General features: G+C 38.9%; 1 protein-coding gene across 1 annotated transcript; it reads right to left on the bottom strand.

Moving 5' to 3' along the window:
- Nucleotides 1-8,503: 8,503 nt before the first annotated feature.
- DEFB129 (defensin beta 129) lies at nt 8,504-11,112 on the bottom strand. Its single transcript, XM_057700732.1, has 2 exons — nt 11,055-11,112; nt 8,504-8,949 (listed from the first exon to the last, which is right to left on the bottom strand). Exons 1-2 carry the CDS (start codon nt 11,110-11,112, stop codon nt 8,504-8,506), a joined length of 504 nt encoding a protein of 167 aa, XP_057556715.1.
- Between the last annotated feature and the right edge of the window lie 3,199 nt (nt 11,113-14,311).

Here is a 14,311-nt window from a genome sequence, read left to right as displayed (position 1 = left end):
CTACTTCAAGGTGTACAACATAGTGATTCAATAATTTGATACATCACAAAATGATCACCATGATAAGTCTAGTTACCATCTGTCACCATAAAAGAATATAATTGACTATATTGCCCATTCTGTACATTTCGTCACTGTGACTCATTTATTTTGTAACTAGAAGTTTGTACCTCTTAATGTCTCTCACCTGTTTCCTCTCTGATTTCTTTAGTGATCCATTGATTATTTAGTAACATATTGTCTAGCCTCCACTCTTTATGCTTTTTGCAGTTTTTCTTCCTTGTATTTGATTTCCAGCCTCATGGTTCTTGTGGTTTGAAGAAATGCTGGATATGATTTCAATCTTCTGAAATTAACTGAGACTTGTTTTGTGGCCTAGCATGTGATCTACAGGAATCCTTTCTTATGAGGTAGCAGGAGGAGAAAGCAGAGTGAAGACCACTTCATTGAGCTAAAGAAAGAACCAGAAGGCAAGGTCTTCAGAGGAACCATGGACAAATGAGTGCCTCAGAAGCTAATGTAGGTTGTGGTATTCCTAGACTTTCTAGGTCAGAAGGAGCTGGCCATAGAATTTTAATACATTCATAGGTGATCAACATATATATGGTAAATTAATGAATGAATGAAAATATACCACAACAGGTATATTGCCAATGAGACTGGGAATACTTAAAATTATCTGAATTTTCTGTAAACTTGTGGTTAAATGTAAAGACTTCATTTCATTTAGGTTAAACATTTTGACAACAGTATTTCATGGGTGATGCTGTTTGTTTCATATTGCACCCCATCAGGGGACATGCAATTTCAGAATGTGCCAATGTTAGTAATGGTAAATGTGAACACTGGATTAAGGTGGCGCTGCTGGATCTCTACCTTCTAAAGTTACATCTCACCCCCCAACTGGCTAATAATCTATGGGGTAAAACTCTGATACAGTGCAAATATCTAGTTCTACAACACTTCACCTAATTTTTTCTTAGTATCCATTTATGATTCTTATCTGAGTCAGTTTTTTCATGTAGGATTGCAAATTGGTGATTTTCTCATTCTGTTATGTGAGGGGTGCATATTTGGAGGACGATTACTATATATGTGATGAAATGACACAAGTGTGCTCATGTTTAGCGAGATGATCTTTCAGATAGGTCCTGGTTGAATTTAAGGAACTATCCTTGTCCTTAGACCATTTTTCTCTGGGCACCCCACCAGCCTTCTGATTACTCAGTTCTTTATTTCACACCTGTCAAGCCTGTGATAACTGCTGAATGATCAAGTGTCTTAGTCTGTTTGTGCTGTTATACCAGAATTACAGAGACTGGGTGGTTTATAAGCAGACATTTAATTCTCAGTTCTGGAGGCTGTGAAGTCCAAGATCAAGGTGCTGACAAAGTCAGTGTCTGGTGAGTGCCTGCTTCTTGATTCATAGATGGCTGTCCTCTCACTGTGTCCTCACAAAGTAGAAGGGGTGAGGGAGCTCTCTGGGGCCTCTTTTACATCCCATTCATGAGGGCTCTGCCCTCATGATTTAATCACCACCCGGAGACCCCCCACCTCCTAATGCCAACACATCAGGTGTAGGAGTCCAACATAATTTTGAGGGGACCCAAGCTTCTAGATCTGACCTTAGCTTATTGGTTAGCTCAGTTTGAGCTCTGCAGGCCATCACTTAGGCATTGCAGCCAATCAGTGGTAGAAATGTCTCATGGAGTTTCTCACTGATTGAATAAAATGCTCAAACTTTATATCCAAAATCCTTGGGATAAGCATATGAAGCAGGCATAGCCTTATGGCATATGCTTGCTTACGTGTTAGGCAGTGACAACCACAGACAAACCTCTCTGAGTAAATATAGAGACAGAGATTATTTGTGATAGAGAAAAAACCAACCCAAAAGAGTTTAGGCATGAAAAGACATTTATCAGCTCAAGTATCTGAGGTATCTAGAAATACAGCTGCCAAGCAGGCCTAATCCAATGATTCCAATATTTTTTCTGGGTCTTCATCTTATTCTCTCATTCTGCAGACAAGCTTTCTCTGTGTGATGGAGAATGTGATCCAAGGGAGCACCAGATTTATACCTTTCCAGGATGAAGTCCCTGATACAAGGTTCTACTTCCAAATGGAAATATCCTGGGAAAAAAATTCTGATTGGTCCAGTTAGAGCCACATGACTCCATCTGGACTAATTACTTTGGCCCAGACAGATTCAATAAAAATAGGAGAGTGTCTGAGCACCCAAACTGTGGTCAAGGAAGGTGGTAGTGTGATTGACAGACTCAGGTGATTTGGTTTGGGAGAGGGGAGAGAGCTAGACTCAGAAAATGGCAGCTGTTCATTCAATGATGGAACCAGTGGCCAGATTTTCTTTATATATTACTTTGCTAATCAGTCAGCATTTAACAAAGGTTGGTTAATAGTTGACTGGCTGTAGGCTTGCAGACTCTCAGAGAGTCTTGGTGAGAGAGAAGGGCGAGGGAACAAGAGGAAACAATCTACCCTGGATTGAGGGTAGGGAGGGGCACTCTGGAATCAAAGGGTTCCTCTGATCCTCAGTGTCCAAGAGGGCTTACTCTGGCTTATCCTATATATATATATATATATATATATATATTTTTTTTTTTTTTTTTTTTTTTTTTTTCTGGAGGTGGGGTGGGGGGACACAGAGCAAATGTTTAAATCATCTGGTGGAAATAGGACTCCTATCCCTCACTTCCTCAGGACCAGAGACACTATTAGCATCTTCTCAAAGTTCTATAGACACTAAACAAGTCTCATTTATAAAGGATGATTTGAATACCACCTAATAACTTTGAGGAGGTCAAGAATGAGTGTCTTTCAGATCTCCTTGCCACTGACTTTGGACTTGCATTCTTGGATGGGCCTTCCTTACTTTCTTGTACTCAAATCCCAAAGATCAAATAAGCTGCCCAGATTCTCTGGCAACCAAGAATATGTGCTTTCTGTTCTCCCACTCTCACCTCCCTCCCTTACTAATGCAGTCCTCAAAGTTTTGAACCTCCCTGTCACCTCCAAAAGCTACAGCCCCCACACAGTTATCTAAATCTACTCATTCTTTAAAAGCATATGAGGTATCACTCTTCTGGGAGCCCATTCCTGTTTCCTCTTATCCACATTCTCAGCACCTACTACCCCTTGCCTCTCTGGGGATGGAGGCTCCTAACCCTTAGTGTCTTGGCCAGAGACCAAGAAGGAGTAAATGCTAATAAATACTTGCTGAATGACTAAAGAAATTTAAAGAATGTACTTAAAAAATGAATACAAAGAAGTTATCACTCCTTTATTATTGACCTGGTCCACTTACAGTTAAGTGGAATAGCATTCATAGTTCATTTTGATTGAAAACTGCAAAAACAGAGAAATCATATTTTCTCAAGGTCATTGCAACTGTCAAGAAGAAATTCAAGGTCATAACAGATTTTTCCTGGATTATATTAAGAAATTAATGTAGCTTAATCACACCTAATTTACTTTCTAAGTAATACAAAAGTGTGATTAATTTTTTTGAAACTAACAGTTACAATCTATGTACACATGATTGTGAGAATAATTTAATATGTTAACTTCAGTATACAACTATATTCTGATGTCATTATTTTAAATTTAAAGAAACAGATCCTTACAAGACCAAGATAATGCATAGGCCATGAGTTGGTTTGTCTTTATTTTTCTCTCCCTCTGTCTCTCTTTTTTTTAAAAAACAAATATACACCACAATGTTTCAAGTGAGGTGAATGCCATGAACATGAAACCTGAAGTTTGCAATATCTAGAATCCAGGGGAAGTAAATTAGGCAGAAGTGATAGTTATTCTAATTAAACAGTCAGGTAACATCATGACAAGTTGGTTTGCAGCATGTAAGTTTCTTTTTTTCTTAATGATTAGAGGTGCCATGTGGTCTCTAGTCTCTTTAGTTTTTTAATTTTTTAATTTTTATTTTTTGGCCATGCCATGTGGCTTGTGGAACCTTAGCTGCCTGACCAGGGATTGAACCTGGGTCCTAGGCAGTGAAAGCACTGATTCCTAACCACTGGACCACCAGGGAATTCCCTCTAGTCTCTTTGTTGTGTTTTATGTGAGACACATCACAGAAGGGAAACTTTGCTGATTTCCAATAATGGCAGTACACAGCTTTATTTTCTAAATCCTCAAGTTAAAACATGTACTGTCTTGAAGTTGTCTTTCTGGATGTGAAGGCTTACCATAGATTTGCTGCAGTGATCTTAACATAAAATCTTTTGTAAGCCAGATAACCAATAGCAATTATCCCAGCAGCAATGGTAACTGCTGTGATCCACTCAACTTATATGCTGGAATTGGAAGTCAGATTTACCATGCTGTCACTTGCAAAGTATGTGCACATGACACTGAGCACAAATGGACTCTTATTTTCCCCATAAAATAGCAACTTTTGGTATTTATTAGTGAATTCAAGCCCAGTTTGTGTGGAAAAATTCAAATTATTTGACAATGATTAAATAGTCATTCCATGCTTGTTGCCTTCTAGTATGCATTCTGTGGCTTTTATTCTCAGAGTTAACAATAAACATTCATATCTGACCATAATTTTATATAAACTGATATCTTGGGTTTGAGTATACAAATCCTACTAAGGTTTTTCAGTTTTCCTTACTAACAAAACCAGAATGAAGGCAGAGAGGTTTGGAGTGTTTTAAGAGGCATCTGTTGTTCCTTCCTCTTTTTACCCAGAGCTCAGAAAGAAGGAGGAAAAGGTTATCATCTCTTTTATGACTCACATTAGTCTGCTTGGGCTGCTAAAGAAAAATACCATAGGCTGGGTGGTTTAACAACAGAAATGTATTTTCTCACAGTTCTAGAGGCTGGAAGTTTAAGATCGAGGTGTTGCCAGGTTTGGTTCCCCCTGGGGTCTCCTCCTTGCCTTGTAGATGGTCTTACATCATCTTTCCTCTGTGCATGCACACCCCTCATGACCCTTCTTCTTCTTATAAGAACACCAGTAATATTGGATTAGGCTCCACCCATATTATCTCATTTAAATTTAATTACTTCTTTAAAGGTCTTTTCTCTTAGTTTAGTCAAATTCAGGGTTAGGGCTTCAACATATGAATTTTTGAAGGACACAATTCAATCCATAACATGGTCCTTGGATCATTTAGTGTGTTGCCAAAGGAGGTAGATAACCCCTGTCTTCCATGGGAACCGGCCAGGCCAGAACAGTCTCTGGCTTTCTGAGTAGATAAGTAGAGAGCAAGGAAGGCAGCCATGATGCTGTTTCCCGTTCATAATTTTCTCCACTCAACTGGGTACAGGCTGGAGCCTAGATAAGCAGTGCCAGCTGCTGCGTGCCTCCCTTGTCCTCCAGGACCATCCGTACCCCTTCCTACTTTCTGAACTTCAGTTATTGACAGAAGCCTTTTACTTTAATTAACATTTTTCTAGACATTATCTCCAGCTCCCAAATTTTAATCTGTAGTTTTATTTAGTGCTCATCTTTCCATCATCCTAGGTTTTTTACAGGTCAACTGGGTTTATATATACTCATCATAGTCTTGAGCTTTATAATTTTTACAAGTGACAATTTGTGTTCATAAATAGTATTTTCAAAGTAGTTTTGGACTGGAAACTGGGCTATTGCAAGTGATATGGGTTAGTAAAGGGAAGGTCTTCTGATAAGTTAAGATTCCCTCTCAAACCCTCTTTTCCTCACAAGCCCTACCGTGTATTCTCCCCTGCTATAAAAGCAACAACTTCATCATTACATATGGGATTACTGCTACCTCGCAAAAGTAGGAAGGATTCAACTTCATACATAGTTTAGGGTAGGGAAGCAGTTTATTGATTGATTGATGGTTCACTGTAAAGTGCTCTATAGAAGCAGTTCTAGCTAGTGGAATGTTCATGGGCTTCTAATCTGATCAGTCTGTGTTCGAATATTATCTCTGAGAAGTTAAAAAGTTCAGAGTCACACAGCCCCTGAATGGTAGGGTTTGGGGGTGTCACTGGATGTGTTGGGGTGAATCCTAATCTTGCTGAGTGGTGGAGTCTGGGGATTGTACTAGGATGTGCAGTGGTGAATCCTAGGAGAGAACTTGCAGTCACGATGGGGCTCCCAAGGTTTAGAAAAAGGCCCCCCTCTGCCTTTAAAACAGAAAATAAGATGTTTTCACAAGAATATTAATGAAAAATTGCAAGACTGGTCATTTCTGACTTCTCTGCATTGAAGAATGGCCAATTCTGTCTGGGAAATGTAGCATTTACTCTGACTGGCCTTGGGTCAAGCTAACATTAGGAGGATTCGATTACTGTAATGAAAGGGGAGGACAGATATTGGAGACATACCATATTTGTGGTTGTGGGATTTCTCTAAGGAAAAGGATATTTCCCAATATCATTCATCCTGAGAAGAGGTGGGTGAGTTGTATGATAGGTAATGAGGACTCAAAAGAAGGCCTTAAGCTTAGGTGAGAAAGAAACTTTCTCTTCTTTCTGTGGGTGGAAAATGAAGAGGGCGCTCCAATTGTGGGAAGATAAGTCAGACTTTCAAGAGTTTGGCAAATAGCTGTAGCAGGGAGAGAATCTAATTATATAAGATATACCTGAGGTTCTTCTGGGAACACATACCTAGCAGAATTTCAAATTATTCTTTGTGTGGCAACTCTTTTCTTTTGTACAAACACTTCGAGGGAAATATCTTAAAAAGTTGCACTCTAGTATCACTGTGAGGCATTGTGGAAAAATCTTTGTCTTCCTTAGGGTGAAACTGTAGTAAAAAACAAGTAGGTTAAGGAAAGGTGGTCTTTACATTGAAGGAGGTGGTGTGTAGCAGAGAGGAATATGTTAAAAAAACTGGGCTTGTCTGTGTCGTAATTTGAGCAATAAAATGAGGTGTGACCTGGGATATAAGGAAGTAGATTCTGGAATATAATATAATGTTTACATCTCCATTAAATTAAATTAAATTAAATTAATTTATTTATTTTAAAGATTTATTTTATTATTTATTTATTTTTTGGGTGCATTGGGTCTTCATAGCTGTGCACAGGCTTTCTCTAGTTGTGACAAGCGGGGGCTACTTTTTGTTGCAGTGTGTGGGTTTCTCATTGCGGTGGCTTCTTTTGTTGCAGAATACAGGCTCTAGGCATTCAGGCTTCAGTAGTTGCAGAATGTGGGCTCATTAGTTGTGGCTTGCGGGCTCTAAAGCACAGGCTCAGTAGTTGTGGCACATGGGCTTAGTTGCTCTGCAGCATGTGGGATCTTCCTGGCCCAGGGATCGAACCTGTGTCCCCTGCATTGGCAGGTGGATTCTTAACCACTGTGCCACCAGGGAAGCCCCTACATCTCCATTTTATAAATGAATGCTTATATGTGGATAAGTGACTTGTTCAAGGCCACAGAGCTAAAAAGCGCCAGACCCAGAATGCTAGCCCAGGAGCACTGAATTTCTATACTCTTAAATTCTGTACTACAGACCTCAGAAATATGGCTGTCTTCTCTAGATTAGCATCATCACCTTTGGCTAATAGTCCTATGGCTACTGGTGCCCTCAAAACTCTCTAACCTGGTGCTGCCCAATATGGCAGCCATAAGTCACATGGGACTATTGAGCACTTGAAATATGGCTGGTATGATGAAATGTGCTGTGACAGTAATATACATATGAGATTTCAAAGAGTTAGGACAAAAAAAGAATGCAAAATCTCTCAAATAATTTTTACATTAATTGCACTTTGAAATGATAATGTTTTGGATTTATTGCATTAAGTGAAATGTATTATTAATATTCATTTCACCTATTTATTTTTACCTTTCTTTTAAATGTGGCTACTAGAAAATTAAAAACTGCTTACATTGTTTGCATTTGTGGTCTGTATCTGTATCTATTGGAAGCACCAGTCTACCTATTGCCTGTTATTGCATTGGGAATCTTGTTGAAAATGCTTTGGCTTAGAGATAGAAGTCATATATCTTCTACCTTACCCTTTTTCCCTCCTCTCATTCCCCCACATTTTTATCTTAAATGGCCCCATGAATTTAGGTTCTTCTGTGGAGAAGGTAGACTTGCTCTCCCCACATTCTATTTTGCATATGGGCCTTTTGATGGGGAAAAATCTATGAAAAATGAAAATATGTCTGCTGTTTTCATTCCTGTTGCCCCAAGAAAAGCACATAGTATGAGAACCATAAATCTTCATCACAGAGGTTTACTTTGGGCCAAATTCAATGTTGTAGTCAGCATTCCTGGTGCTTACTTTCTCTTGGGCTTGTAAACTAAAATTCTAGCACTTTCTAGCTCTATCTCCTCTGTGAGGTTCCTGTGAGAATGATAACATTACGTAAACTGTGGGTGCTTAAATAGTGTTTATTGAATGACTGATGATAGAGGAAACAGTTCTATGTCTCAGTTTATAGATAGAAAAGATAAAGAGGAACTTGGTGTTTTAAGGGAAAGACCCACATCCCTGCTCATCTGCTTCCTCCAGCTCCAGTCATGCTCCAGTGTCTATGGTGGTGGTGCTGGTGGCGGGGAGTCAGTGGATGAATCTCTTCGTTTTTTGGTGTCACTCTTGGTAGAAGTAGCAGTGTGTATTATCTTTCCTGAGATCATGGGGTTGGTGGTGGCAGAGTTCACAGTGGTGGCATTTGAGATGACGATGGTGTTGATGTTGGCAGAAGGCTTGGCCCTTTTGATTTTGGGCAGAAGAGTTAAAATATGACTTTTCGTTTGCATCACAACACTAACATTCTTGGTAATTTTTAGCACTTTCTGAGAATCCTCTTCAAGTGCGTGGAGCATTTCATTTTGCATGTAGCTTTTTATCAATTGAACCACTTTTGGTCCAATACAACACTTTTTCTTTTTGCATTTATCTACCTCTTTTTCATCCTTGGTGCAGTGGTCTTTGCATCTCCCAAAACCCATTACACATCTTCCCAAGCCAAAGTATTCTGCACAAAGAAAGGAGAAAACCAACACGCTAAAGTTAATAACTAGATATGATGTTAAAATTGCTGGAGTGAGAGGAATAGAGTCAGAGGGAATTTGTTAGGGCTAAATTCTAAGTACAGTGGTTAGGGATGTTGATGGAGGCAAATGGAAGACCAAGAGAGTCTTTGTACACCTCTGAAATACAAAATAAATCTCTAGTCTCCCCTCATTGAATAATTTTAAAAATCTAAAGAAGAGAAAGGAACACAATTATTTCCTTCAGGATAAGATTTTAGACCTCCAATATAGCATCTTAGACACTTATAGAGTATCACTATCTCTCCCCATGATCCTAGGAAATGAGAGTTCCAGAGGCTGACTTGGCCAGGGGAAGAGCGGTAGAACTGGAATAACATGGTCAATGGTGACTAATCTTTCTAAACCCTAAGGACTCCATCTTCTGACCACAGTAAGGGAACTGGGACAACAATTAACTGAAATGGATCATTGAGTAATGAAAGTCTTTATTCTGATAATTATCAATGATTGTAAATTCCTAAGGAAAGAGTAAAATTTAGGTAAAGATTGATGCTATAAAACCTGCTCATGTAAGACCCTTTCTCGGGTCTCTCCACCCCCTTCTGGTGTCGTGCCTGAAGCTGTTGTACTCTCCTCTTAATAAACTGTTACTCTGTGGCTTACACCTGAGCGATGGCTTGTTATTGATCCCGAGGAGAAATTCTTTTCCTTCAGAGATCACAAATCCACTCCCTAGACAGATTCTACGACAACAGAAATACCAACAAGAGTAAAATCTGTCATAAAGCTAATTCAAGAAAGAATTTCAAAAGAGAATCAATAGGACTTTCAGAAGTTCTGGCTTCTTGCCAAACTCAGTTGTCCATGACCTCACTGTCCTTGACAATTACTTGATCTGTGGTTCCTAGGGCATGGTGTTCTATCATTTTCAGCCTCTCTGGACACGATGTCCCTCAGAAGTCTTATTTATTATTGTAGCCTTAACCTAATCTCTATGAAGATAACTCCCACATTGTTATCTATATCTCTAAATCCCTGCTTTGTGGAGTACTTCATTTTCATCTGCTGGATGATTTTTCCACTTCAATGTTTCATCTATTTTTTCCCCCAAATCAAGAAGCTTCTCCCTCACTCAACAGTTCAACTGATTTTCCATAAAACACAAGAGATTTATGTAGCACCTAATGTTCACATGCATTTCAATATTGCTTCTCACCAAAGACAACTCAGTAAAATCTTTGCATTTTAAGCAGCTACACTGATTAACCTTACTATCTTATGTGGAATTTGAGGCTCAAATTTGACTTTACCCAAGATAACACAGCCATACTTGCTTACATGATAGCCCCTCTCTTAAGGTCCCAAGATAAAAAATTAGAAACATCTTTGACTCTTTTACTTTCCCTTCCTTGACCCATTGCCAATTTAATATCTGGATGATTCTCATATTCTGAAACAAGTCTCAATGCTTCTGTCTTCTTTTCAAAAAACAATGGCCGATCGTTTGACTCAGCCTTTTGCCATGATGTGTTTCTAGATGCTCTTATGGGTAATTGGGGGATTTCCAATAAAATAAAAGTTGAGAGAAGGAATTAAACTCTGTTAAAATCTGAAAAATTGAGATGGAGAGCATAGACCAGTTTACTGGATCCTGAGAGGAGATTTTTTTGAGCATAAGGGTAAGGACTTACTTCTTATCACACCAGGGTACAAACTGATAGGATCCTTTGCTTCAAGATATGGTTTAAATTATAAATAGAGCAAAAATGAGGTAGAATTGGCCTGAGTTCCAGATGGTAGCTGTTAGAGGGCAGGAAGGCAGTTTTATATGTTGGATAATTTCTAAGTACACAAAAAACATCCTGCTTTCTCTGTAGCTCCCTGAGTGTCCCCATCAGACACAGCCTGGGGTTGGAGCCTATGGGGATATATGGGGGATGGTGTATGACTGATGCAATATGTAAACTTTTCAGCCATATCTTCAGGCATCTCATTTTTTAGCGTCTCTTTGGGTTCCCATTATCATGGACAGCCAAATCCCTACTTCCTCAAACCACCCCCTCTTAAACCCAGGATTTCACATTACCTGTGTTCACCTGGTACTGTAGCATGAGGCTGGCAAAGATAGGAAAAAGGAGCTTCATGGCTGGGTGCCAGAGAGGGAGTCTTGAGTCTGGGTTCGTATTCTTGAGCTCCAGCCTTTATTGGCATCTTCATGGCCTTAGGCTATGAGCAGTGAAGTGCAGTCAAAGCTCACAACAATTGTGCTTCCTATGATTCTGTTTGAGAATAGCCTTTCCTGAATACCTCATGCAACAAATTTCCTGTTCTTGATCCTGGGGGGAAATATAAGATATATAAGAAATGAAAGAAAATACAAACCCTTTACATCTTTCTTTCTTAAGGTTTATTCAGGGCAAGAGTAATACATCTGCTTCACTATGTGAGCTTAGTTATACCTAAGGCATTTAGTGTATGAGATTCAGAAGAGCAGAACTTGCTATAACCATAGACTCCTGGGGTATAGATACTCTGTCTTTTTTGTACTCTCCAATGGCCAGTATGTGTACTGAATCAACATAAGAACTCAATACATGTCTGTTGATTGAGTTTGTGGGAGGCAGTTCTTGGCATAACTTTAACTTAAAAAAACAAGATATAATTAACATATAACATTATATTAGTTTCAGGTGTATATCATAATGATTCAATATTTTTATATATCCTCAGAAGCGGAATTACTGGATTGTATGGTAGTTCTATTTTTATTCTTTTGAGGAATCTCCATATTATTTCTATAGTGACTAAACCAATTTACATTCCTACCTACAGTGTATATAGGTTCCCTTTTCTCCTCACCTTTTACATCCTCGCCAACACCTATCTTGTCTTCTTGATGATAGACATTCGAACAGGTGTGAGGTGACATCTCATCATTGTTTTGATTTGCATTTTCTTGGTGATTAGTGATGTTGAGCATCTTTTTATGTACCTGTTGGCGATTTGTATGTCTTCTTTGGAAAAATGTCTATTCAGAGCCTCTGCCCATTTTTCTTTTTTTGAGATTGAACTTATATATATATAAACTCTTTATTGGAATATAACTGCTTTACACTCTTGTACCAGCTTTTGAGGTACACCAAAGTGAATCAGCTGTATTAATACACATATCCCCATATCCCCTCCCTCCCGTGACTCATTCCCACCCTCCCTGTCCTGGCTCTCTAAGGCATCAGCCATCATCACGTTGATCTCCCTTTGTTATACAGCAACTTCCCACTAGCTATCTATTTTACAGTTGGTAGTGTATATATGTCTATGCTCCTCTCTCACTTTGTCCCAGATTCCCCTTCGTGCCACCCACCCCCACCCCATGTCTTCCAGTCCATTCTCTGCATCTGCATCCTTATTCTTGCCCTGTCACTGGGTTCATCAGTACCATTTTTTTTTTTTAGATTCATATACATGAGTTAGTATACAGTATTTGTTTTTCTCTTTCTGGCTTACTTCACTCTGTATGACAGTCTCTAGGGCTATCCACCTCATTACATATAGCTCCATTTCATTCCTTTTTATGGCTGAGTAATATTCCGTTGTATATATATGCCACATCTTCTTTATCTATTCATCTGTTGGTGGGCATTTAGGTTGCTTCCATGTCCTGGCTATTGTATACAGTGCTGCAAGGAACATTATGGTACATGTTTCTTTTTGGATTATGGTTTTCTCTGAGTATATGCCCAGTAGTGGGATTACTGGATCATATGGTAGTTCTATTTTTAGTTTCTTAAGGAATCTCCAAACTATTTTCCAGAGTGGCTGTACCAACTTACATTCCCAGCAACAGTGCAGGAGAGTTCCCTTTTCTCCACACACTCTCCAACATTTATTGTTTCTAGATTTTTTGATGATGGTCATTCTGACCAGTGTGAGGTGATACCTCATTGTGGCTTTGACTTGCATTTCTCTAATGATTAGTGATGTTGAGCATCTTTTTATGTGTTTGTTGGCCATCTGTATTTCTTCTTTGGAGAAATGTCTATTCAGAGCCTCTGCCCATTTTAAAAAATTTTTTTAAACTTTTTATTTTTTACAATAAACTGCATATATTTAGAGTGTACAATTTGGTATCCCAATCTCCCAATTCATTCCACCCCAACCCTCCCTGCTTTCCCACTTGGTGTCCATATGTTTGTTCTCTACATCTGTGTCTCTATTTCTGCCTTGCAAACTGGTTGATTTGTACCACTTCTCTATAGTCCACATCTATGTGTTAATATACGATATTTGTTTTTCTCTTTCTGACTCACTTCACTGTGTATGACAGTCCCCAAGTCCATCCATGTCTCTAGAAATGTCCCAGTTTCCTTGCTTTTTACCGCTGAGTAATATTCCATTGTATATATGTACCACATCTTCTTTATCCATTCATCTGTTGATGGACATTTAGGTTGCTTCCATGTCCTGGCTATTGTAAATAGTGCTGCAATGAACATTGGAGTGCATGTGTCTTTCTGAGTTATGGTGTTCTCTGGGTATATGGCCAGCAGTGGGATTGCTGGGTCATATGGTAGTTCTATTTTTAGTTTTGCAAGGAACCTCCATACTGTTCTCCATAGTGGCTGTATCAATTTACATTCCCACCAGCAGTGCAAGAGCATTCCCTTTTCTCCACACCCTCTCCAGCATTTACTGTTTGTAGATTTTCTGATGATTCCCATTCTAACTGGTGTGAGGTGATACCTTATTGCAGTTTCGATTTGCATGTCTCTAATAATTAGTGATGTTGAGCAGTTTTTCATGTGCCTCTTGGCCATCCGTATGTCTTCTTTGGAGAAATGCCTATTTAGGTCTTCTGCCCATTTTTTGATTGGGTTGCTTGTTTTTTTGATATTGAGCTGGATGAACTGTTTATATATTTTGGAGATTAATCCTTTGTTGATTCATTTGCAAATATTTTCTCCCATTCTGAGGGTTGTCTTTTCGTCTTACTTATAGTTTCCTTTGCTGTGCAGAAGCTCTGAAGTTTCATTAGGTCCCACTTATTTTTGTTTTTATTTCCATTATTCTAGGGGGTGGATCAGAAAAGATCTTGCTGTTATTTACTTCGAAGAGTGTTCTTCCTATGTTTTCCTCTAGGAGTTTTATAGTGTCTGGCTTTACATTTAGGTCTTTAATCCATTTTGAGTTTATTTTTGTGTATGGTGTTAGGGAGTGTTCTAGTCTTATTCTTTTACATGTAGCTGTCCAGTTTTCCCAGCACCGCTTATTGAAGAGGCTGCCTTTTCTCCATTGTATATCCTTGGCTCCTTTGTCATAGATTAGTTGACCATAGTTTATCTC

Source organism: Hippopotamus amphibius, chromosome 12 (genome assembly GCF_030028045.1).
Source record: "Hippopotamus amphibius kiboko isolate mHipAmp2 chromosome 12, mHipAmp2.hap2, whole genome shotgun sequence".
Classification (NCBI taxonomy): domain Eukaryota; kingdom Metazoa; phylum Chordata; class Mammalia; order Artiodactyla; family Hippopotamidae; genus Hippopotamus; species Hippopotamus amphibius.
The sequence above is the reverse complement of the archived record's forward strand: the minus strand, read 5'-3'. Positions and strand labels throughout refer to the sequence as shown.

Coding starts and splice junctions, on each gene's coding strand:
- DEFB129 (XM_057700732.1), bottom strand. CDS start 11,112: ATGAAGCTCCTTTTTCCTATCTTTGCCAGCCTCATGCTACAGTACCAG. Junction 8,950..11,054: donor ACAGTACCAGGTGAACACAG/GTAATGTGAAAT, acceptor TTCTTTGTGCAG/AATACTTTGGCTTGGGAAGA.